The sequence below is a fragment of the Delphinapterus leucas genome, chromosome 4 (genome assembly GCF_059928025.1).
Source record: "Delphinapterus leucas isolate spDelLeu-1000000601 "Yukka" chromosome 4, BTC_Dleu_Yukka2, whole genome shotgun sequence".
Lineage (NCBI taxonomy): Eukaryota > Metazoa > Chordata > Mammalia > Artiodactyla > Monodontidae > Delphinapterus > Delphinapterus leucas.
The window spans coordinates 10795832-10822195 of NC_143132.1; the positions used below are offsets into that span (position 1 = coordinate 10795832).

The following is a 26364-nucleotide window of genomic DNA, read 5'->3' on the forward strand; positions in this document are numbered from 1 at the left end:
TTTCCCATCGCCTATCACGGCTTTCCGTGTTAAACAGCAAGGTGAGGTTTGCAATAAAGTAGAACATACATGCAGAAAAGTGAACACAATTCTTGGACGTGCCCCAAGTTGAACAAAGCCCTGAAACGGGACATGACCAGCACCCTAGAGCCCCCCTCCTGCCTCCTTTAGTCACCCTCAGCTGTAAGGTACCTATTACCTTGACTTGTAACATAACAGTTTAATTTTGGCCAACAGGGAGGGTTTCAAAGTCATGGATATGTCTCAGCAATGACAGTCTACAAGTCAACCTGTAGGAAAAGCAGTCCGGAGAATTCATGGGACTCTGGGTCCAGCTTGAAGGTGACATTCGCGGTGTGGAAGGAGAAGGCCTTTGGCACCTACAAGCTGTATGACATTGGGTAAGTCTCTTCTCTGAGCCTGAAAGAGCGTTCCCCTCTTTAACTGCGAATGATACTCCCGCCTTGCAGGAATTCTAAGAGGCGGAATCCAGGAGGAAAGCACCTGGCACAGAGCTATTTCCTAATGTCAGTGCTCCCTTGGTGGTATGGATGAGACCAAAGGCCACCTTTCCTTACATCTCCCCTATTTTTCTGGTGCTTATCCCTCCCAACGTCCCACACTGACATCCTGTGGAACTGAATGCCGAAAACTTCTGACTTCACAGATGACACACGCTCCAAAGCCTGCACCTCTTGGGCACCAGCTGCCCAGGCGTGTTCTCCCTCTCCCAAGGTGGCCAGTGCTGGCAGCCTTCCTGTTCAGACACCCTCACAAGGAGCAGCTCTTCCCTACACCCCAGGCTTCCTCCCTGTCTCCCTGGGACCAGAGGATACTGACCCTGCTGCTCCTCCAAGTTGCAGGGGAGGAAACTGCAGGAAGGGTGAGGACTTGCCCAGGGTTACACAACAAGGACAAATTGGGAACTAGAGCCCTGACTCCCAGCCCTCCTCACTGCCATTTGCCCCCCTTTAAAACTTTTTTTTTATTTATTGACTGCGTTGGGTCTTCGTTGCAGCACGCGGGCTTCTCGTTGCGGTGGCCTCTCCTGTTGCAGAGCATGGGCTCTAGGTGCGCAGGCTCAGTAGTTGTGGCGCACGGGCTTAGTCGCTCCGCGGCATGTGGGATCTTCCCGGACCAGGGCTCGAACCCGTGTCCCCTGCATCGGCAGGCAGATTCTCAACCACTGCACCACCAGGGAAGTTCCCATTTGCCCTTTATCATGAAGGATCTCCAATCTGCCCCTTCTCACCTCTCATGGTGGTTGTTGAGCATCCCGTTCTCTGTGGCAGAGCCAGAGGTACCAGGATCCAGCCATCCCACAGCAGGAGACAGCAAGAGCCTAGATAGAGCTTTGACAAAGATTTACATTTAATGAATGGGTGTGTTTAACACTGTTAAACTTCTTTATATTCATAAAGAATATACAGTGAGCATTCTCCCTCCCACACCTGCCCTCCATCTCCCAGTTCTCGCCTCCCCAGGTTCCTCTTGCTCTTACTTTCTCGGGCATCCTTTTAAGGGGCTCTTCAATGCCTATACGAGCAAAATCAGATCTGGATGATTACATAGATGGTAACATACTCTCTTCTTTGCTGTTTCCATGTAACGAAACATCTTGGAGATCTTTACACGTCGGTACACAAATGGCTTCCTCATTGTTTCATAGCCGGGTAGTATTCCATTGTGTACCTGTATTATCTTATTGAAATACAATCCACATCCCATGAATGAGACATTCATTTTTACCTCGTGGATGCTAGTGCTATAGAGTTCACTGTTGTACACTCTGTTTTCTATCTGTTAAGAAAACCACAGCATCGTTGCATAATTCCTGATGGTAATAAATTCGAATAATCAGATTTCTTACAAAAAAATTCACCCACTCAAAGTCTATGATTCCCTGGATTTTAGTATGTTCACAAATATCACCAACTCAATTGCAGAATACTTGAATCATTCCCCAAATAAGCCCTGTATCCCTTCGTTATCACCGCTTAGCCACCTACCCCAACCTTAGGCAACCACTAGTCTACTTTCTGCCTTTATAGCCTTGTCTATTCTTGACCTTTCATATGAATGGAATTGTACATGTTGTGCTTTGTAACTGGCTTCTTTCACTTAGCATAGTGCTTCCAAGGTTCATCTGTGTTGTAGCATGTACCAGTACTTTATTCCTTTTTATTCCCAAATAATATTCCATTATATGGATAGACCACATTTTACTTAGCCGTTCATCAGTTGATGGACATTTGGATAGTTTCCAGTTTTTTGCTATTATGAGTCATGTTGCTATGAACATTCATATACAAGTCTTTGTGAGATATTCGATTGCATTTCTCCTGGGTATATACCTAGGAGTGGAATTCCTGAATCATCTGGCCTATTTTAAAATTTACTTATCTAATCCTTTATTGATGGAAATTTGATCAAATTACATCTTAAAAGCCAGCGAGCCTCATGAGTTAGGCAGGTCAGGGCCACATTGGTGAGGATTCAGAGAACAATGGCTGGATCACAGAACCGGCCCAAGTTTTCCGACCTTTTCTCCCGGCATTCCCTTTTCTCCCGGACTCTTCTTCTCACCCGTTCTAGTTAAATCTGCTTTGATTCCAATGTGGCCTGTGATTCAGGGGTGTGGGAAAGAGAAGCCCCGTTCCTCACAGCCTGACCCATGAGCCCATCGCCCACTTATCTCTGAGGGGAACCCAACTGCCTCAGGTGTGTCCTCCTGCACAGGCTCCTTCCTGTCTGGGTTTCCTCATCCGGGACAGTCCTAGAGGAAGCTGGTGACTGACTCTTGACCATGGAGTTTCCTGGCCCTGTGACAACGGGTCTCTGCCACACCTGACAATCAGCCACACCTGCAACAGGTGCAGAACAGGGAATTTCAGGAACCCTCCAGGCTGTAAGCCAGCCTCGGAGAGCTTCCTGCCACCACTGTCCTGGATGGGACCTGCAAGCGCTGGAGGCTCCTTGGTACCAGCATGTTTTTAAACAACTCTTATGCTTTGGATCTTCTCAGCAAGCCAAAGCCAGGAAGTGCTTTCTATTCTGAGCCAACAGATGACAGATCGACTTTGATCCTCTGATTAATTGAAGGAGAGAAAATGAGCCCAGTTTCTCTCTGCTCAGTTTCTACTTGGTGCTGCCCTAAGACTCTCTGGGTGTCTCGTTGCTATCTGCTCTTGAACCTCAGTGCAGCCTGACTTCAGTAGGACTGCGGTCATTTGCAAAAAGAAGTTATTCTCTTTCAATGGGAGCTGCTTATACTTGCCTCCTTAAGAGTCAAGGAGAAGACCACCTCATGGAACGTGAGTATTCTGCTCTGACGCAAGGATGAGCAGTTCTAGAATTTCTTATATATGTCACATTATTAATTTATAAGTGCAAAACAGCACAGATGAAAAAAGCTTTGTCTCTTCTATAGGATATAGAAGATACCATCTAACTTATACATCTAAAAAGAAAGGTAAAGAACAATGTAGTACTGCAATAATTAAAATACTGAGTTTCTTTCATGTGGAAAATGGACTGGCTTTCAAATAATTTAATGTTCTGTAGTTCTTAGTTGGATATATTTTATATGCATTTGAACATATTACATCATTCTATAACAATCCACAAAAAGGTCTATAAGTTTATACATGCATTCCAGGTTTAAACAAGTTCTCTTGCCCTAATTAAAGTTTGTGAGGTTCTTGTTGGGTTGATTTGTTTTTCAATAATTATGGGAACATTTTCCCTTTCCTTATTTAAGTTCTCAAACGATTCTATCAACAGCAGTAAAAAATTCCAGATCACTGTACTGTTTCTTATGAGTGACAAATTCTATATAATGAAATCTGTTAATTTGGGCTGTGTCACATGTGGTTTGTACAGTTATTTTTAAATGGTTTCTCCCTTAATCTCAAAGTAATAGATTATTCATTCGACAATTAACTATAATAAAACTACTCGTCTCTCTGAGCCTTGCATTAGCAAAATGAATTAACAACAAGTGAATATCAAATAGAAAGCACTTATGGAGCACCTTTGGTCTACCCAGCAGGTGATGGGATTTAGCCTATGACATGTCTGGATACATCTGTGTTCACATAGAGCAAGAAATGAGAGTTTGAACCTATAAAACAGCTGGAAAATGTCTCACAGTACTACTTCTCTGATTTTTATCATTTCATTTTCACTGGCTCTCCTAGTACAGAAAACAGTTTTGAGTTAAACAGCAATTAAGATCTTAATCTTCTGGTCTTGGAAGGGCACACAGTGTCTTTACCCAGGGGCACTTCACCAAGGAGATCAGGAAAGTGCCCACTTGTACTCTTCCATTTTTAAATTAATTTCTTTTTTCTTTTTTTTTTTTTTTGCGGTACGCGGCCCTCTCACTGCTGTGGCCTCTCCCTTTGCGGAGCACAAGCTCCGGACGTGCAGGCTCAGCGGCCATGGCTCACATGGGCTTCCCTGGTGGCGCAGTGGTTGAGAGTCCACCTGCCGATGCAGGGGACGCGGGATCGTGCCCGGGTCCGGGAAGATTCCACATGCCGCGGAGTGGCTGGGCCAGTGAGCCATGGCCGCTGGGCCTGCGCGTCCCAAGCCTGTGCTCCGCAACGGGAGAAGCCACAGCAGTGAGAGGCCTGCGTACCGCAAAAAAAAAAAAAAAAAAACAATACACATGGTACAAAATGTACAAAAGGGCATCTGTGAAAAGTACGTCCCCTGCTCCCAGCTCTCTTCCCCGTGGGAAACCTCAGGTACCAATTTCTGTATATTCTCCCCGAGATATTTTACACGTATATAAGCTTTAAGCAAATAACACACCCTCCTTTATACACAGGATCGTATCAGCTATATCACTATACACTTTTTTATTTGTTAAGATTTAGTATCAAGAAAATTCTTTGTTACTTTTTATGGCTGCATAGTATTCCACTGCGTGGATGTTCCAAAATGGATTAAACCATCTTCCAATTGATGCTACTCAGGCTGTTCTTAAGCATTAGTCATCACAAGCAATGCTGCAATGACTAACCTTAAACATGCATGGTTTTGGGCATGTTCCAGCGTATTTTTAGGATAAATTCCTACAGGTAGAATCACTATGTCAAAGGTACATGCGTTTGTAATGTCAATAGACCTTGTCAATCTGCCTTCCATATTGGTTGTATAAATTTACACTCTCACCAGCAATTAAGCAAGGTCCTGACAACCCTGCAGACATATCCAGTGTATTCTGAGACATCATGAGTTTGCAAACCTGATAGATAACAAAATGTTATCTTGCTGCAGTTTTAATGTGCATTTCTCCTATTATGAATGATACTGAGAAGCTTTTCTTATGTTTAAGGTCCATTTCTTTTTCCGACCTAATTGCCCATATCCTTTGCATATTTTCTACTGGGGTTTTGGATTTTTCTTATAGAACTGAAGCTTATTAAGAAGTTTAGTGGCATAAATTTCCATTTTTCTCTGGTTTGTCATTTGTCTTCTGGTTTTATAGTACGCAATCACTTTAAAATTTTCTAGGTAGTTGAATTTAGCATTTTCTTTCTTTCTTCCTTTTTTTCCACCTCTGAATTTTTGTGTTTCACTTAGAAAGGGATATCCCACTCTGACATGATAAGGGGGGAAAAAAATCTACCATGTTATTTTCTAGTACTTTAAATTATTTCTTTTTTTAATGTTAAAATCTTTGATTTATCTGGACAGTTTTGGGGCATGAGGTGAGAGATGTGAACTCACTGCTATCTTGTTTTAATGCTACTTATTGAATAATCCATCTTTTTCTTCCTGATCAGAAATACCCCTTTATTATCTACCAAATTCCAATTCCAACTCTACTGATGTTGTTACTCTGTTCCATTGGTCTTCCTGTCTATGTATTATGTCACACTGTTTTAGCTATTGTAGTTTTATAGGGAGACATTTTAGGGAAAGCTGTACTTGGTTCTGAAGAGCCCCTCATGCCCTTTGCAAAGCCCAGTAAGCCCCACCTGGGCTGTGGGCAAATAAAGCACTCATTCATTCAAAAAATAGTAAACGTTTTTCTGGCTGGCTAGGTTTAAATTTCTGGCTAAACTTATTTCCACTGATCACTCTTTCAGAGTTTTCCTAATTAGGAAAACTTTTTCAGTATGCAGAGTTTGTTTATTTCACAAAGAAATCCTACTGATCTTTTAAGTGCAATTATGTTAGTTTTGTAGATGATCTTAGGGACAATTGACATCTTTATGATGTTGCATTTCCTATTCAAGAATTTGGTGTTTTGAACTCTCTTGATTGTTAAAAATATATTGACATGGGAGTTACTCAGCTTTCCTGGGTCTCCCCCATGTATACATGTTATTAAACTTTTCTGTGATTTTCTCTTGTCTAAAAGGAATATATTGACACGTATGTTGTTAGGCTTCTGCCCATTGAACAGAGAAAGCCTCTTTCAGCAGTCCCATTTTCCCACTGATGTAGAGACACTGCTATTGGCTTGGCCAGGCAAACTTTAGCCCAGAATGCTGGGTCTCATCTGGACCTCTCTGTTTCTCAGGGGATCAGGGAGCCCCCAACCAGACCCAGGCCAGCCCTGTCCTGGGGCACCTGCTGAGGGATCACGTGGAAGGAAGGGACAGCACAAACTCCACCAGGGCCCTGAAGCTTCCAGACGGGACCAGTGCCGCCTGGTATATCCTCATCATCATTGGCATCTACGGAGTGATTTTCCTCTTCCGACTGGCCAGCAACATCCTCAGAAAGAACGATAAATCCTTGGAAGGTATTTATTACTCAAATTTGACCTCTGAACTCAAGAAGAAAGGGCTCCAGAGCAAGGCAGCCAAATGCTCTTCACTGCCCGTTAGCAACGGAGCTGTCCTGCAGCCCAACCAGGCCAGCCTGGGGATAATGTGTGGAAACAGCAGCCCCACACCGAAATCCAAGGAATCCCTTGAAAGTCTAGGCAAGCAGGCCTCCGTAGAAAAGGCCCAAACTTCTTGCTTTGGGGAGCAGCTTTGGATTTAACTGGAACCTTGAGAGAGGAGTCGAGCCCTTGAGTCGGGCTGGAAGAGCATCACTGAGCCACTGGTAGATGGGGTTGTGACCAAAAGCCAGCATCCTGTTTCCTTCTCAGGCTTTCTGGTGCTTTGAGATGAGCAGGGGTAGTGGCTTCCAGCCCAACTCAACCTTCACTGGAAAAGCTTGTGCTCCAGGAAAGGGCATGGGACATCCAGTGTTCTTAGAGTAATCTGGGAAACTCTTGGTGTATATGTGAAGGTGGCCTCTTGTCATGGAAAGAAGGCTGAATTTGGAGTCAAATCCCTTGGATGAAAATTCAACTTCTAGAGGGTCACATGAACTTTGAGTGGCTAGTGGTTCATCTGGAACATGTGAGGGTTGGGATATATGGTCCCAGAGGGCCATTCATTCTAAAAACTCTGACTGGAATATCGAACCAAAGTTGTCAGTATCAACATCTTCATTTTCAGAAGTTCTTCATTTTCATTGAGAGGGTGGGGACCATTGAAAAAAACGTTAGTTTTGGAGTCAGAAGAACCAGACTCTGGGCTGAGTTTGACTATTGACCACTTTGTTGTCCTTGCACACATCACTTCACCCCTCTGGACCTTAGTTTCCTTACAGATAAAGTGAGGATAGTGATGCCAGCTTTCTGCCAATCTTACAAAGTAGATAAGAGCTAATGAGATCATGCATATGAATGTATTTTGGAAAGTAAAATAAATATGTAAATATAAGCCCTGTTGTGGCGGTGGTGATAATGGTTGATGGTGGTTGATGGTTGATGGTGGTGTTGGTGGTTGATGGTTGATGGTGGTGTTGGTGGTTGATGGTTGATGTTGATGGTGGTGTTGGTGGTTGATGGTTGATGGTGGTGTTGGTGGTTGATGGTTGATGTTGATGGTGGTGTTGGTGGTTGATGGTTGATGGTGGTGTTGGTGGTTGATGGTTGATGTTGATGGTGGTGGTTGATGGTTGATGGTGGTGTTGGTGGTTGATGGTTGATGGTGGTGTTGGTGGTTGATGGTTGATGGTGGTGTTGGTGGTTGATGGTTGATGTTGATGGTGGTGGTTGATGGTTGATGGTGGTGTTGGTGGTTGATGGTTGATGGTGGTGTTGGTGGTTGATGGTTGATGGTGGTGTTGGTGGTTGATGGTTGATGTTGATGGTGGTGTTGGTGGTTGATGGTTGATGGTGGTGTTGGTGGTTGATGGTTGATGTTGATGGTGGTGGTTGATGGTTGATGGTGGTGTTGGTGGTTGATGGTTGATGGTGGTGTTGGTGGTTGATGGTTGATGTTGATGGTGGTGGTTGATGGTTGATGGTGGTGTTGGTGGTTGATGGTTGATGGTGGTGTTGGTGGTTGATGGTTGATGGTGGTGTTGGTGGTTGATGGTTGATGTTGATGGTGGTGGTGGTGATGCTGTTGTGGATCAGGAAATGATTAGTCTACTGGTAATAGCTATAAGTAATGGTTGTATTACCTTATTCTACAGGACAGCCCATCTGCATAACAGTTGAGGTCCTGTGCTCTGAATCAAGTCCATGAAATTCAAGTTGTATATGTAGACAAAACACTCACTTTTAGATTTTGTTACCTTAGACATAAAACGATTCATTCAAATGTTTTACAAATATCTGTTACTTATATTCTTGTCTCTGCTTCAAAAAGAAATAAGATCTTGGGCTTCCCTGGTGGTGCAGTGGTTAAGAATCCGCCTGCCAATTCAGGGGACATGGGTTCAAGCCCTGGTCTGGGAAGATCCCACATGCCACGGAGCAACTAAGACCATGCACCACAACTACTGAGCCTGTGCCCTAGAGCCCATGTGCCATGACTACTGAAGCCCGCACACCTAGAGCCCATGCTCCACAACAAGAGAAGCCAGTGCAATGAGAAGCCCGTGCATAGCAACTAAGAGTAGCCCCGGCTCGCCCCAACTAGAAAAAGCCTGCATGCAGCAATGAAGACCCAACGCAGCCAAAAAAAAAAAAAAAAAAGGATGTGGTGTGTTTGTATGTGATGTGTGTAAAAAAAAAAAAGAGAGAAATAGGATCTTGCCTACGAGACTGATTAATTTAGAGAGATTGTGATTAACTGAATTTCTACAAGTGGCTTTCAGTAGGCAAAGAGAAAAATATATTTTATACCAACTTCTGTGAAGTTTATCTAGTTTCGCTTTTGGAGGGGTCCCCTGGATTACAAATAAAATGTATTTCCCTGTCTTCAGACAGTGGTCAGCAACCAGCCCCAATGATTTAATAAAGGTTAGAATTAAATGCCAAGCTTTTTTTTTTTTGAGAGGATGAGATAGACTTCCACCTACTTTTCTTTTTTTCATATTTTCTACATCATCATCTCACAGACTCTCCAGCAAAAGTGTTGGTTTGTTTATACAGTTAGGGCTGGGCTTCATCCATATATTTGAGATGCTTACAGGGCAGGATAAAACAGTAGACACAAAGATAGATAAAAATGTAATCCACAGTGAATAGGAATGCAGAATGCACTAAAATGGGAGCAAAACATCAGAACTTAAGTGAATTTGAAGATAAAATACATACTTTCTTGTTGGTTGCTTCCTCATTATGCATTTTTCTCTTCCTTAATCCAACACCCCCTAATTTGAATTTGGGAATCCATATGGCTCTAAGAAAGCTGAAACTACTCCCAGTGCAAGGCTGAAATAAGAGACCTAGGTTAATCTAATCAGTGCATCCTGTCTCCAGCTTCACTGACTGGGGCCAAGCTGGACCCATGACCTAAGTAAGCCTTAGAGTGACAGGAAGGACTTCCATGGGGACTTCTGGAACACAGATGCCCTCTCTTGTGCTGGATGGTTTTAAACACAGATCTGAGTCTGGAATTGCTGGAGCCATTTTTTCACCATGAGAAAAGCCAGTTTGAGGGCAAAAGCCAACATAAAGAGGAGAACTGAGAAAATTACAGAGGCTAGAGTCCTGATCAGACTGTGCCCAAAGCCTTAATTTCCCACTGGAATGTTTTAGTTTATGGGCCAGTAAATTCCCTTTAGTAAGTCCTTTGGAGGTAGGCTTTCTGTCCCCCTCAACCAAAAATATCCTCAATGATACCACTGGAGAAATAATTTCCTGGAGGAAGTGGGCCTTGGAGTGGAATTTGATAAAAAAAAAAAAAAAAGAGCAATGTGATGTGGTAAAGTGGGATCATTTCTTTCACAAAGATTTTTATATTTATAGGATTTTGTGTTTATAGGAAAAACACGGATTTGGTATGCTTATGTCAGCTCAACAGTCACTTGCAAGATTTCTCGTAACTTGACCTCTCAAAGAGCATTCAGTGAGATTTTGTTCCATTTAATCCCTGACTCTTATTGTGGAAACTCCTTAGAGGGCTTGCCATGTTAGATATGAGGTCAGGACTGGCTCCAAAGGTATTTCCTAAGGAGCAAAAGCCACTGTCTTCCCACTGACGCCCAGACACAGTTAGTTACATGGGATCCGAGGACATTTTCCCTGCTTGATTCAACTTTACCCACTTTCTGGGGAGCTGGGCCGAGAGTTTGCCAGGGAGATGTGTTCTTGGGTGGGAATTAGATCCATGTAGGCTCCATTATAAGCTAGACTGGTGGGAAAGAACTTCAGGTATTAAGAATATTTTGTGCAAAATCCCTTAAATCTAAAATGTTTAGGCTCACAGCAATTAATCACTGTCTGGGCAAAGCCTATGTAGCTGGACTAGGAGGGAGAGGTTCCAGCACCACAGTGTGTGTTCAAGTCAGTGACTGCGGAAGAGATTTGCATGTTTCATCAACCCTGGTGGAGACAGGAACAGAGCAAGCTGAGTCCCAGATTCAGACAATTTTTCTTTCTTTGTCCTATAGTAAGTTTTCTCCAAGATTAGCAGATCAGGACAGATGAAGGGCTTCCTTTGAAATGGGAATTATTTAAAATCAACGTAGAGGGAATTCCCTGGTGGCGCAGTGGTTAAGAATCTGCCTGCCAATGCAGGGGGACACAGGTTCGATCCCTGGTCCTGGGAGATCCCACGTGCTGCGGAGCAACTAAGCCCGTGCACCACAGCTACTGAGTCTGTGCTCCAGAGCCCGTGAGCCACAACTATTGAGCCCACGTGCCACAACTACTGAAGCCCGCATGGCTAGAGCCCATGCTCCGCAACAAGAGAAGCCACTGCAATGAGAAGCCCGTGCACTTCAACGAAGAGTAGCTCCCGCTCGCCGCAACTAGAGAAAGCCTGTGTGCAGCAACAAAGACCCAACCCAGCCAAAAATTAAAAAAATTAAAATTAAAATCAATGTAGAATGAGTTTGGTTCACTGTCTGCAAGAATGGCTTCCTCTGGGATTTGTGGCTGATGGTACCAGGGTTTGTACCAAATCAAATCAAGGTTACCACAGCTTTCCTGGGTGATCAGAACACATCTCTTCTAAATAAAAGTCTAATCAGCTCTGCTGCACTATGATTTGTCTGGTGTGATATAATTACCACAAGATTTTTTTTTTTTTTTTTTTTTTTTTTTTTTTTTTTTTTTTTTTTAGTGGTACACGGGCCTCTCACTGTTGTGGCCTCTCCCGTTGTGGAGCACAGGCTCCGGACGCGCAGGCTCAGCGGCCATGGCTCACGGGCCCAGCTGCTCCGCGGCATGTGGGATCTTCCCGGACCGGGGCACGAACCCGTGTCCCCTGCATCGGGAGGCAGACTCCCAACCACTGCGCCACCAGGGAAGCCCACCACAAGATTTTAAAAGAGGATTTTAAAAAAGAATTTAGAGGGTAAACATTTGTTGGTATTTACCCAGCTTTTCGTAGAGTGGCAGGTGGCTCTGATTCTCAGAACTGATTCTGATTGTCTAGACTTCCACGAGAGCAGAAGAATGTCAACTCACCCTTCAATTAAAGTTAGACTTTCTTCTCCTGGCAAAATTGAAACCAACTCTAGCTAGCTCATGAAAAAAAAATGGGGGTGGCGGGGGGAGGATCTGGGAGAAGGCAACTGAGCTAGCTCACAGAATCTAAAGGGCAGCAGCTTATCCAGGCCTCAGGAAGGAGAGAGGTCAGTTTGCTCAAGCCCCTCACTCAGTGCCCTCAGCTGGAGAACCTTCTCTCTAGGGTCCTCCCAGAAGATGGCTCAGCTCCCATGCTGTCTCTTTGTGCCTCTGCTCACGTTTCAGATGTCAGAGGACAGCATTGCATTGGATCAGGTATAGCAGGTGCCCACCCCTTGGACCAATCACTGAGGGTGGGCCCAGGGAGTGGAGAGCTCTGACTGGCTGAGGCTGGGTCATGAGCTCCCTTATGTGACATGAGGGCACTAAGTCTAGGAAGAAAATGCAAATAAAAAGAACCGTTAAAAAAAAAAAAAGAACCGTTGCTCAGATATCACCCTCTGTGGAACTTTCTTGACTCCTAAGGCAGACCTGTTTGCTCCTCCAGGGCTGCCATAGCACTTGGTAAACACTTGGATGGGTCAAAGAGAAAATTTTATTTAACAGAATTTCTCCAAGGATGAGAACTGCATTTGTTTACCAAGTATTTGGTACAGGAAGTGAGACCCCAGAGGCTGCTGAATATGGGTGAAACTATTCTACAGGAGACCAGGAGAAGAATTTGCTTCTCAAGAGAGGTGGAGGGAGGAAAAGACAGAGGGGTGATTAAGGGATCTAGCTTGATGGCAGAACACACTGAGAAATGTCTCCAATGACTCGCCCACCACCAGTCCCACCAGCTCTGATCTACAGTGTTAGGAAACTCATGACACAAACGCTTGAAGTGAGTGGTCTGGGAGACCGTGAAGGGACTGGGTGATGTGTCAAGTCTGTGGCAGGTAGAGTTGAAGCAGCAGGTGGACATGGGATGCTGGGGACAGGAACGCTTTAGTTCCAGTTTAGTTTTAGCTAAACTATCAAGAAGTAACAAAAGTCATGGAGAAGCTGGTACCAAATTTAACCAAATCCCTGTAGAGTGGGTATGGGGAAGAGGGAGGGTGGGGTGAGTGCTTGAGGGGGGCACCTGAAAACTTGGTCCATCTATTAGAGCACTTATCACATAAGACTACAAATACTGCAGTCTGTGTCCCCCACCGACGCATGAGAATATGATTTTAAAAATAAGGACAACATCTTATTAATTTTGACATCACTCAGTCCTTGCAAACACACAATAAGTGTTTGCTGAATGAGTGAAAGTTGCAAGTGTGTCAACTTAGTTATTTACAATGGGTGCTATTCCATTTGGGACAGTAGGTACTAACAATTTTCTCTAGGCACTTTCTCCTGGTAGAAATGTCCAGTCCTCAGACAAAATATAATGAGCATGGAATTTGCACAGGGGACTGGTTGTCCTTAAGGTCTGCTTCCAGCAAGCAAAGGGAGTTGGATTATTACTGTTTATAATCTCTCTCTATGTTTACAAAGTACACTTATCTTTCTATCTCATTTCACTCCTTATAGCAACCATGGGAGGTGGGCCAGTTCCTGGTTTTGGCCCTGATGGCTCCTTTTCCACCCATAGGTCTGACTCACTAGTCTGTCTTCAAGCCAGCTCAGATATCCTCTCCTCCAGAAAGCCTTCTCCCCTTGCCCAGTCTCCTACAGGTGTGCCCCAAAAAATAGCAATATTCATTTAAAAATAATAACAGCTAAAATAAAAGGACTTGGTGTGTACCAGTTGCTAAATGTTCTACATGTATTATCTCATGTGCCTGTTACCCATTCTCTGCATACCCAGGTCCTATGCTGCCTCTATGCTAACACCCACCAATGAAGCTAGAGAAAAACCATGCAGTCATTTGAACAGAGGAAGTTTCATATAAAGAATTATTAAATGACAATAGGGAAGAAACTATGAAGATGTAAAGAGAACTCTAAAGCATATCCGGGGTCTGAGGGAGAGTGCCCAGGGAAGGACAAACTTGGAAGGGGGTCCCCTCCCTAAGGCTGAGGTGCAGACCTCGTTGGAGAAGGTATGGCTGCAGCCACTGGGTGGTGGAGAGGTTCACATGGTTGCCTGGGCCACAGTCTCTGGGCAGCAGTTAACAATTTCCCTGGCCCAGCAGAACCAAGGCTGATGAATGGGTGCATAAAGAGAATTGGGGTATAGGGAGCCCACTCACGGGCAGGGTACCACATAGTCTGTTGTGCACTGCACCACGATGGGAAGGCTGCAGAAAACAACTGCCCAGGACAGAGGCCAGCACAGGCTAGTGGACAGCCAGTGGGGGAGTTAGGCCATTGGTAGTGTGCTATGGACTGAAAGTTTGTGCTCCCACCCCCAAATTCATATGTTGCAGCCCTAATCCCCAATGTGATGGTATTAGGAAATAGGGCCTTTGGAAGGTGATTAGGTTTAGATGAGGTCATGAGGGTGGGGCCCCTACCATGGGATTAGCGTCCTTATAGGAAGAAAGACACAGGTCATGCACTCTTCGTAAAAGAAGCATGTATAAAGTGTGGGTGATTGGGCACAATGTGTTACAACAGAACTGCAAAATTGATCAATAAACCTCAGATCAGAGCAGAAAAAGAAATTTATGTCATCCACCATCAGCATTAGCAATATAATTCGACACACTGGAAAATTTAATGAAGTGAAACCAACAAGTTGATGAGCCTCCAATAAAAGTCGTAAATGTCAAATTAAGCCACATCATTTCCATGACATGGAGTTCTGTGTTGCTCTCATGTGTGCACAAATCCTGAAGTTCTTTGGAGAGTATTATTATTGTAATTATTATTTGCTGGGGAGATGCTGAGCTGTCTGCCCCCGAGTCATATTCCTCCTGGGTTGTTTGAAACGCTGATTGCCTCATGCCTTCTGCCCTTAGCTGCCACCAATCCCAGACAAGAACTTTCATGCATTTGTCTCTTTATCATCAGGAAGTGCAGAGGGGAGCCTCTCTAGGCCTGGCAGGGCCCTTTACCCCACACCCCCTGCCTTGTAAACCCACTTAGCACAAGTTATATTAGGAAGTTTAATTAGCAGAAAACAAACAAGTGGGTGGGGTCCCAGCTGGAGCCCAGGGGACATCAGGTCCCCTGCTGGGGTCAGATGTGTCTGAACAAGTGTCAGCGAGGCTCTTTGCATGAAGGACAGAGGACAGATCTCCTCCTGGGGAAAGAGAGATGAGAGAAGTAAGGTTGGGCCCCTCTCAGGTCCTGAGGGCCCAGAAGTCCTGGCAAGAGCCCCAAGATTTACTGGGGGCTGCTTATGTCACGAGCACTCCCTGAACTACGCAGTGGCTGGGGGAGTGGGATGTGCTGATTGGCTTAAGCTTGGAGCAGGAGTTGACATGGCTTCCTCCAAAAGAACCTGAGCTTCATGGGAGACAGGTGAACACTGGAACCGAACTCAGGGCACTGTTGGGGAGCGGGGTGGGGGGGTGGTCGGGAAAATGGAAGCAGGGAGGCAAACACGTGTCCATTAAAGGTGCCGTAGGAAGAGAAGAAAACTAACATTTAATGAACACTACCAAACGCTGGGTGCCTTGATGTACACTAGCTGGGTGATCCCTTTATAAACACCACGAGGTGTGTGCTATCTGGGAATTGAGGTGCAGAGAGGCTAAGAAACCTGTATATTGTCAAACAGTGGGCAAGAAGTTCAAAGCTAGGTCCATGTGATATTTCTGTAAATTATTTGTCCAAAATATACCTTTATTTTCATCCAAGGTGAGGAATGAGAAGGCTACTGGTTTGGGCTAGGTTCATTTCTCTCTCATGCCCCCTGCACACAGTGGGTTGGCTGGGGCTCTGCTCTGTGTCATTACTGTCCTTGCTCTGAGACTCAGGTTTCTGGAGCAGTCACTGTTTGAAACATCTCTGGTCTTGGTGTTGAAGGGAAGAAATCCAGAGAGTCTCACCTGGATGGTTAAATGCTCCAGCCTGGAAGAGACGCACATCACACCTGCCTACCACTCACGGGCTAAAGTAGCCCATGATCCTCCCAACCACAAGGGGATGGGGAAGTGCCATCCTACCCTGTGCCTGGAAGGCCAGAGCCAAACAATCCAGGAAGGGTACCAATGGCTACTACAGAATTGAACCAGATCCCAGGTTCTCAAACCATGTGCTAAGGACTGAATGTTTGTGTCCCCTGCAAAGTTCATATGTTGAAATCCTAACCTCCAATGTGATGTATTGGGAGGTAATGAGATCATAAGGGTGGGGCCCCCATGATGGGGTTAGTGCCCTTAGGAGAAGTGACCTGAGGGCTTGCCTCCTCCAATTTCTGCCCTCTTCATGTGAGGAAACCCTGCATAAATGACTGTCTGAGGGCCCAGGGAGTGGGCCCTCACCAGACACTGTATCTACTGGGTCTACAGGCACCTTGATCTTGGACTTCCCAGCCCCCAGAGCTGTGAGAGATAAATGTCTGTTATTTTTAAGCCCCATCTGTGGTAACTTGTTACAGCAGCACAAAGGGACTAAGACTCCTTGTTCCACGGAGGTTCCTCAGGTCTCCGCAGGACTGAGGAAAGGTCAGTCCCATTCCCTACATTCTATCCTTTTCATTCATATAAAACTCAACCCTTTCTACATTAAAAAGAAGTCTATAAATTTTATGTGAGGAAAAAAAATTGTTCTGTTCCCTTTCAAACTAACTCTGGGGTCCCTGCCAGCTCTACACCCATAGGTCCCCACCAGGCTCCGATCAGGCCTTGCTCTCAAAAGGGGGTTTCAACTTGGCCTCACCTTAGAATCACACAGAAGTCTGTAAAAAGCTTGATGATGCCTGGGCCTTGCCCCAGACCAATTCCATCAGAACCCCTGAGCTAGGGGCCCAGGCATAAGCAAAGCTCCTCTGACAGTTCCTCAGTGCTGTTCCAAGCAGTGTCAGGAAGCAGCTGAAGCCCTGAGGGCTGGTTATTGTCTTCCCGGTGAAGGCGGGAGGAGAAGCTGGGGATGGGAGAATTGCCTCCATTAAACGAGGCAAGAAGGGAGCTGAGGAAGGTTGAAGAGAATTTGGTGATTACCCCGATGGTTCCAGCTCCTTCCCAGCGGCAGGGAGCTGGGGATGATGTGGCCCACGGGTTCAAAATTCACACACACGACACCGTCCACATACACTCACACGCAGACACACACATTCACACACACATCTGCACACAACACACATGCACAGCATCCCACACACATATACACACACACTCATGAATGTGCACACACACATACACACTCACATGTGTAAATCTACCCCATATATACACCTCACACACACACACATACTTCCACACATGTATACACACTCTGCACACACACACTCTTACATCCATACTCACATGCATCTTTTTTGTTTCACAAGAAAGAGAAAGATCACATTTTGGGGTGAATGAAACTCCTCCCTTGTCTGGTCCAATTCTCTCATCCTACGTGTGACGAAAAGCAGCTGTGAGGAGGGTCAAGGCGTGTGAGAAGTCCCCCCCTTAGTTCTGGTCAACTCTCCTTAGCTCTAGAAAGTATATTAGAAGGATTTTTTTTTAAGAATTTTTTTTTTGTGTGTGTGGAAAAAAGGTGACTAGGGGTTCTTCTCCTGGTTGGCAAAGAGAGGAGAAGCGGCACTTTTGTCCTCTCTTCCCAAGCGACCTGTCTCCCAAGCGGGGTGATAATCATTCCAGCTCCATGGGTCGCCACGAGGATTAACCAAGATGCTTCATGTTGAGGGACCAGGGCTGTTTCCGGCACTAAGTGCTCTAGAACAATATCATCTCCCCCACTCACCGACAGAGCAGGGGCTTTGTGACCTCACTTGACAGACATGTCTCATTGGGGGTGACACTCCAACAGTGGGTTGTGGGACAATGAAAAGTCCGATACACACGTGTACACACACACACACACACACACACACAGTGGTGGATCGTCTGCTGAGCAGTGAATTTGGGTTTCTTCCCAGCAGTTTTTCCTTCCTGCCCTGCCCTTTGTAGGGGGTGCTGGGCGCTGTGCTCGTTGCCCTGGAGGAGATTCAGAATACCAGGGTGAAAGCCTGAGGGCAGGCCCTCTTCCCCTGTAGCTGAGATTGTGCTACTTGTCCTGCAGAAGGTAGGGAAGGAAAGGGCTGCCTAGAGGAGAGAATGGGGGCAGAGCTGTACCCAAGCCTGGGGCCAGACAGAGCCTCTTGGGTTGGGGGAACTGCGGGGTCCTCAGCCTATTCACTCTTTGTCCCCCTGGAGTTGGCTGGGTCTCCGGGGGCAGTGGCCTTGGGCACACACCTCAGTGGGCCGGATCCTAGCCTTGAGGTTGTTAGCCCCAACAGGACTGCAGGGCCTAGGTGCCGGGCCCACAGGGTTGGATGCAGGCACATCCGCATGTGCCCACAGTGAGCAGCGGGGAGGGGTGGCCTCAGCATCCTGCCAACGCTCTGGCCTTGAGGGTGGGGTAAGGAGCCTCTACAGTGCCCAAGTCCAGTGTGATTGATTTATATCAATTTGAGACTGTCTTACAGAGTGATGAAAGTCAGAAAGGAAAACAGATATCGTATATTATCGCATATATATGGAACCTAGAAAAATGGTACAGATGAACCAGTTTGCAGGGCAGAAATAGAGACACAGATGTAGAGCACAAACATATGGACACCAAGGGGGGAAAGTGAAGGGGGTGGTGGTGGGATGAATTGGGAGATTGGGATTGACATATATACACTAATATGTATAAAATAGATAACTAATAAGAACCTGCTGTATAAAAAAATAAAATTAAATTCAAAAATAAAATAAGCATAATGTTTCCTGCACAACCAAGTTTGTGCAATAAGACTCGAAGTAGCACATGTAAACACACATCTGTGTATATGTGCGGCAACTCTTTTAGTTTATGGGATTTGGTGGGGGGAGGTTACGGTTGGTGAAACCAGTTTCCAAATGTTCCCCCTTTTTGGTGACAAGCACAATTTGTGGCAGGTGTGCCAACAGAACCACACTAATACTTACACACTGAGTTAAGATTTCTGTTACTCTCCGTCTTTGAACCGAACAAACTTGATCTCCCAATTATACAAAATTAATTTCAATGAATTAAGCATGTGACAGCATTCTACCTTAGAATACCCGTTACCCAGGCAGTGGAGAAGAAAGAAGTACAGAAGTGTTTTCTAGAAAAGCAGATAGCAGTGACTCTTAGGGCCAAGGGAGAAGGTTGTGACTGGGAAGGGATGTGGGGTGTGAGGCTTCTGGGAAAGCAAGGTTCTATCTTGAGTCCTGGGAGGTATTTAAAAGGTGTTGCCTTATAAGTCATCAAGGAGACATATACCTACTGCCTCCTGGTGGTCCTTCTGCCACCCTGCACATTCTCCAAACTGGGACGTGACCCAGGTGAAGCTTTGTTCTTTCTCCCAAGCCCTTAGTATCTCCCAACAGAACCTGAAGTCAAGAAGGGGAAAGCCACAAGGCATAGCATCAGGGGAAGGAGTGAAGGGAAAGGTTCTCTGAGTTTCTCTGGCCGCCCATGGTGCAATGCTTTGCTTGAGTCCAGACCCCACCCACTTTACTGCCTGGCAGGCTACTTCTTGGTCCTGCCCGGATGCAGGCTTGGCCTCTCCCTGGGCCATTGAGGGTGGATGCTTGTGGTCTTTGTTGGCTTCCTTTCTGTCAGGCTGGACAAGATGTCCCAAGATCATCTTGCACATTTCCTTCCCCAGACCTACAATCAAAGGACCCCTGATTCCTTCAGTAGGAAATAATATTGAGAGACCATAATCTGGAGGGTAGAGTATACATTGCTACTGAGTTTGTTTGTTTGTTTTGGTTTCTGACACAAGCAGTGAGGTTCATTAGTTTCCATTTTCTTGCATATTTTAGAGATCATTGTGTTTTAGTTTTCTTTTTTTACTCTTGTTTTTTTAAAAAATGTGAAATGTTTACATTTTCTAGTCAAAACTATAAAACAAGATACATTCAGAAAAGATTTCTCACTTTTTTTCCTCCCTCCTGTTCTATCCCTTCCTCTACAGGTAAGCATTTTTAATTAGTGTTAGGTTTATTCTTCTGTTGTTTATATTTGAAAATACAAGCAAGTATGTATATTCTTTATCATTTATACACACATATATTTACACAAAGGTAACATTATACATTTTCTTCTACACTTCTGAGCATGTTTCTCATGTCCATACATAACTGAAGATTGGATGAGAGAGAAGCAAAGAATTGTTGTCTTGGAATTGACTTCATAGTATTATATAATGTTTTCACATCGCTCCAGGCCACAGGGTCCTGTGGGAGAGGAGGCAGAAAGGGGTGTCTGAACAGGGTTGGGGGGGGCTCTAGGACCACCATTACCACTTCAACCGAGCAGCCACACTTCTACATATTTAGCATCCATATCAAATTTGGTCTGAAAATGGTTCCTGCCACCAGAAGAAAAATTCTAAGAGAAAATGGCCGCAATTATCAACCCAGACCCACTGATTCTAGCCTCTGAGAAAGTTGCTTGGAGAGCACAGGCTTCATGTTAACTTTACTATGCTAGGTGAGTCTTACTGTCTGGCATTGCTTAAACTTGAGTCCCAAGAAAACTTTGTGGGAAGAAAATCTTCATCCATTCAACAGTAGAGAAAAGGACCCAATAAATCAGTTTGTCCACATCTTCATTTGAGGGAACCCATTATTCACATTTATGAAAGATCTTTAAGGAGACAAGAAAATACAAAGGAAATTAAAGAGGCTGCTAGAGTTTGAAGTAAACTGTCATTTTGCCTTGAGTATATAAAACTAAAGTCCTTTGTAGATGGGGTATTGAATTAGCTCAAGAATTGGCAGCCCCAGTGAAAGACAGGTATGCAGGCTGACTTTCTTTCACTGTTCGCCATACCCTTTCTGCCACCTGGAAAAACCACTCTTGATTGTGAAAGTGGACAGGCAGCAGGCACAAAGTCCATGTGTACACAGACATAAACCATATATGTGTCTAGGCCTCACCGGACACATCATGACTTGTACCCTTGGGGCCTGGCACAATGCCTGGTGTATAGTAGGTGCTCAGAATGGTTGAATGAACAAATATATTACACTTCATCCTCATGACCTAAATGGAAATGAGTGAGGAACTTGGCTCATCACTGTTAAAAGGTTGCTTTAGGGGCTGAATTGTGTCTCCCCCAAATCTCATGTTGAAGCCCTGACCCCCAGGACCTCAGAATGTGACTATATTTGGAGACGGGGTCTCTAAAGAGGTGATTAGGGTAAAATGAGGTCATATGGGTGGGCCTTAATCCCACAGGACTGGTGTCCTTATAAGGAGAGATTAGGACAGAGACACGTGGGCACACAGAGGAAAGGCCAAATAAGGGCATAGGGGGAAGGTGGCCATCTGCAAGCAAAGGAGAAAGGTCTCGGGTGAAACCAGACCTGCTGACACCTTGATCTTGGGCTTCTAGCCTCCAGAACTGTGAAAAAATAAATTTCTGCTGTTTTGTTACGGCAGCCTTAGCAAACTAATACAATTGCCAATCTCTCTCCAGACCTACTACAGATGCAATGTCAAAGTAACATCTTGGATGGCTTGCCATTCCCATTCCCACGTCATATAAGCCAGAAAGGAAGTGTTCTGAGTGTGTGTTTCATGATGCTTTGAAATCTCAAGTGTATCTATGGGACCAGCTCAGCTGTAAGAAAGCCCTTTATGAGGTCATCATCCCACTCTTGCCAGATCTCTGCAGATGGAGACACTCAAGCTTTGAAAAACACTTGAAGAGCTACCATGCCTCACTTTGCAAAACCTCTTTTAAGAAACATTATTATCAGAAATCTATTCAACAGCATGAAGAGGAAGCAATGTCTCCAGTATTTGAAAACCCTGAGAACACTGCAATATGATGGGTTTACAACTGTATATTTTGGGGAAACTTATATCCCTGAGAGTCTTGTAACAGGGGAAGATTTTAGTGATGGCTATTTCATGCCAACTCCAACTTGGTGTATTGTGCATGCCGGTGGTAGTCAAGGATGGACGCCTTGGAAATATCGGATGTTCCTAAGGGATGAGTTATGCATCAAACAAGAAGACAGCCTCTTCTCTGAGTTCTGTGATGTGGCAAAGAAGACCTACGGGAAGTGCACCATTGTGGTCAAAGACAGAAGGCAGCAGGATGAGATGAAGCCAAAGGAAGACACAGAATCCGAGGCCCAGGCCCATGTCCCATCAGTCCTTAACTTAACGAACATCACATGTTGTCCTGAGGTGGCCAAGTCCTATGGCCATAAACTACTCTCTCTGCCTTCCCCTTACAGTTATCTGAACCCTCTAGACTCAGCCTGGTCTTCTCTGAAATGGTTTATCATCAATTACAGAAAGGAGTTTTGTTTGCAATCCACTGATGGTGTCTATTCTTACCAGTATATACTCTTCAGTGATTTAATTAGCAAAGGGATTGAAAGGATAAACCCAAGCAAATGGAGAACACTAACTAACAAAGTACAAAGATGGGAAAACTACTATCTTGGTAAATTTTCTGAAGTGCGATTCCTCTAACAGCAGGGCCGTGCTGTGCGCGTGATCTTTACCAATTCTGTTGGGTTTGATTCTGGACCACTGCAGCCAAATATACTCCAACAATGACCTCACAGGGATGCTGTGAGGACTGCTTCCTAAGGGCATTGGCAAAGTGCTTATGGTTTGCTGAAGGTTTCATTAAATCTTGTTGGTAAATTAGTGATCTTGACTTTCATCTGGTTAAGGCCACTCTGAGGGCTATTACGTCAGTGAGAGGATGAGAGTTAACCGAGCCCAAAGGAGCTGGGAAGTGAGAGAGATGAACAGAGCTAAAGGTTGTGTGAGGACAAAAAGAGAACCAAGAGTGTGCTCACAAAAAATTGAAATTAACTAGTGTGCCTACCGGTTTCAGTCCACCAAAATAATCCACAGGGAGCCGGCTTGCCATCAACAGATGTGGTCCAGATGGTGGCTGAACAGGCTCTTTCCCTTCCATTGCTTGAAAGCAAGGAGGTAGAGGGTGAGCAAGAGACATCCAAGGAAGTTAAACCCCAACCAGATCCTCCAGGCAAGTTGGTGGTCCCCATAAGGAACCTGGAAAGCTATGACGGTGATTGGTTCAAGTTGGACTTGGTGGGTGAACAGGTGACGTAAACAGGAGGGTCTACAGAACCCACTTATCCAATCCGTCTCCCATTCCAACTCCAAGAATCCCAATGGGAGGTCACTAGCCCATCATGCAGTTGCACCTCGGGGCCCTGGTTGCTGAGCCACCTGTGGCTAACAGCACCCTAAAGTCTGGGGCTGCTGCTAATGGTGGCTGTAAGGATTTGTGGTGGTATTTTTCACTTTTATAAAAAAAAAAAAAGCCCTGCCTCCTATTAAACATATCACAAAATTCACTCTTGTTTATGTACGTTCAGGCAGTAATTTTATAGCAGAAGTAATTATTCTGGGGTATGTCAAAAACAATGTCTGAAAATTGCTACCAACTCCCAACAGACTTGCCTATATATCAGATGGTGAGGCCAGGTTCCCGCTAGCCAAGCACAGAAAAATCAGATTCTTTGCTTGTCTTCTGCCCTAATTCCTTCCTGAAACTCCCTGGATTATTTAGAAACACTTTGTCAGAAAACAGATGTTCAGTGCTTTTCAGCAACTAAGCGGTGGACTTCTGCAGCATCCTGTTTTTATGCATTTTATCTGCAGATGAATCACACTTACCACCTCCAACCACTGGGAACCAGACACTCTCAGCTGCACCTCCCACTTTGCAGCCGACCGTGCACTATGAGTTTCTTGTGGCTGCTGTGACAACTACCACACACTTGGTGCACTAAACCAACAAAAACTTATCCTCTCCCAGTCCTGGAGGCCTGAAGTCTGAAATCAGTTCCGCTGAGCCAAAATCAAGGTGTCAGCAGGGCCATGCTCCCTCCACAGGCTCTAAGGGAGAATCCATTCCTGGCCTCTTGTGGCTTCTGGGTGGCTGCCCGCCTTCCTTGGCTTGTGGCCACATCACTCCAATTTCTGCTTCTGTGGCCACATTACTTTCTCCTCTTCTGTGTCCAATCTCCCTCTGCCTCCCTCTTATAAGGACATGTGTGACTGCATTTAGGTCCCATCCAGATAATCCAGAATCATCTCACCATCTCAAAATCCTTAATTTAATCACACATGCAAAGATTCTTTTTCCATATAGGGCAACATTCACAGGTTCCAGAGATTCAGACCTGGATACATTTAGGGACCATTATTCAGCTGAGCACAGGTTCTAAAGAAGGTTTTCTTCTGCCAGCTGAAATACTGCATTTCCCACTGAAATACTTCACTTCCCACCGCATTTCCCAGGGGTAACACAGTTACCCCTGATGAAATGGCTCTCACTGTGTGGTACTTTTATTTTTAAACCTTTTATTTATTTTATTAAAAAATTTTTTTTAATTTTTTGGCCATGCTTCGCGGCATGAGGGACCTTAGTTCCCCAACCAGGGATCGAACCTGCACCCCCTGCCATGAAAGCGGGGAGTCTTAACCACTGGACCGCCAGGGAAGTCCACTGCATGGTACTTTTGTGTGGTTTTTTTCGCTACCTGTTTCATGTATGTTTCAGAATTTATGTTCCTTAGTAACAGGACTCAGACCTCCTCGGTGACTTCAGTGTCGGTGGCCTGCGTTTGGGATGTGAGTGCATTTTGCCCCTACGTCACATTTATCTCACACCTGTCCAGAGTTCTGTAGTGACAACCACTAACAGCTATACATGCTTAACTCACTTAATCCTCACAACAGTCTGCGATGTAGGAACTACCATTGTCTCCATTTCTCAGAAGGGTAAACTGAGGCACAGAGAGATACGTAACTTGCTCCAGTGCGGAAGAGCTGAGGTTCAGATCCAGAGTTCCCAGGTAGAACTGTTATTCACACAGCCTCTCTACTAACGAGCAGCTCAGTTCACCCTCAAAACAACCTCTCAGGTAGGTCCTATCACTTTCCCATTTTACAGATGAGGAGACTGTGACACTCAGGCCAGTCAGAGCCTAAGCCCGTGTGCCCAGCCACCATGCTTGGCTTGGTTATTGAAACACGGTGTAAGGCTTGCCTCTGACATCAGACAATCGGCTGGCAAAGTGGCTGCCTCCAACTGGACACAACAGAACATACTTCAGTACAATATTGAGCTAGAGGCAGGTACTTTTTAAAGACACATTATTTTGCAGTGAGAAAAAAAATGGGAGGGTTTTGGGTTATCAGATGAACAAGATAGACCAACAGGAGCTATTTTTCTTGGAAAACCGAGACGATCTAATAAAACGAGTTTAGGATTGTTTTCCTTCGAGGCCTTGTTCAATCATTAGAAAGCAAGTAGGGAAAAAGAGAACATCGGTATAACCAGAGATCAAAGGGCCACGGGTAATGTGCAACTGAGTTACGTAATATTGTACTCATAATTAAGAAATGCTGCTTTATGCCAAGCATGGAAACTTCCAGGAGAAAATAGTGGAAAGTACACAGGGTTTTGGGAATCGGATGGATCTCGTTAGAATCGCAAGTTTCCAGCTTGTTAACTATGAGACTTTGGACAAGTTACTTCCCTGAGGCTCAATGAACTCATTCGTAAACTAGAGTTGAGGGCTTTAAACACTTAGCACACACCAAGCCACTACATCATGACCAGCCCCGACTCAGCGCTCAATAAACTGGAGCTCCTGTTACTGCAGTGCAGGCTGGGCTTCCAGCAAGAGCATCCACAGTTGCTTCTCATTTCCTTTTCACTCTCTGTGGCAAATTCTTGCTTTTTATCACTGGGTTGTAATCAGAGTAGACACATCTTAAGACGTGTCTTTTGATCAAAGGAAATTCTTTTCTCTGGCATTTCTTTTAAGACCATCTGCGATAGGTTAGGTAACTAAGGATAAGAGGTCTCTTCTGGTGGTGTGGACAGCAAGGATGGAGAGTACAGCCTGGAAACTTTTGGGAGCAGCACTTGTATGAAATAAACAGTGGGTGAGGGCTTCCCTCGTGGCGCAGTGGTTGAGAGTCCACCTGCCGATGCAGGGGACGCGGGTTCGTGCCCCGGTCCAGGAGGATCCCACGTGCTGCGGAGCGGCTGGGCCCGTGAGCCGTGGCCGCTGAGCCTGCGCATCTGGAGCCTGTGCTCCGCAATGGGAGAGGCCACAACGGTGAGAGGCCCGCGTACCGCAAAAAAGAAAAAAACCCCAAAAAAGTGGGTGATAAGGCCCAGCAGCCCTGCAGGTGTGGACACATCTTCTGGAAGACCCTTCGTGATGTTGGTGGCGCTGACTCCTTTGGAGAGGTTGGCTGAGGGCACATCTCATCCACTTTGGTCCTCATCAGGACCAACAACCACATGCCCACTCCCTTCCTGTGGGCCAGGCTCCCCCTGAGGAGGTGGCGCGTTGGAAAATGTGCTGCCC

The 26364-nt window shown here is 45.3% G+C and overlaps 3 protein-coding genes across 3 annotated transcripts in view; 2 read left to right on the forward strand and 1 right to left on the reverse strand.

Annotated features, from left to right (window-relative positions):
- Positions 1 to 270: 270 nt before the first annotated feature.
- On the forward strand, positions 271 to 8945 carry SMIM34 (small integral membrane protein 34). The gene is given in 4 exon segments (XM_089910070.1): positions 271 to 401; positions 736 to 883; positions 6487 to 6901; positions 6904 to 8945. Coding segments are annotated over 4 exon segments (729 nt in total). The 3' UTR covers positions 6939 to 8945.
- Positions 8946 to 11491: 2546 nt separating this feature from the next.
- SMIM11 (small integral membrane protein 11) overlaps positions 11492 to 26364 on the reverse strand; it is a 31143-nt gene continuing 16270 nt past the window's right edge. The window contains exon 4 of the mRNA XM_089910282.1: positions 11492 to 26363. The gene's annotated coding sequence lies outside the window, so the exon portion shown is untranslated. The remainder of the gene's footprint in view (position 26364) is intronic.
- C4H21orf140 (chromosome 4 C21orf140 homolog) lies at positions 21600 to 22999 on the forward strand. The gene has a single exon (XM_022552857.3). It carries the CDS (start codon positions 21695 to 21697, stop codon positions 22463 to 22465), a length of 771 nt encoding a protein of 256 aa, XP_022408565.1. The 5' UTR covers positions 21600 to 21694; the 3' UTR covers positions 22466 to 22999.

Excerpts from the sequence above, each read along its gene's own strand:
- C4H21orf140 (XM_022552857.3), top strand. The coding sequence starts at position 21,695 with ATGCCTCACTTTGCAAAACCTCTTTTAAGAAACATTATTATCAGAAAT.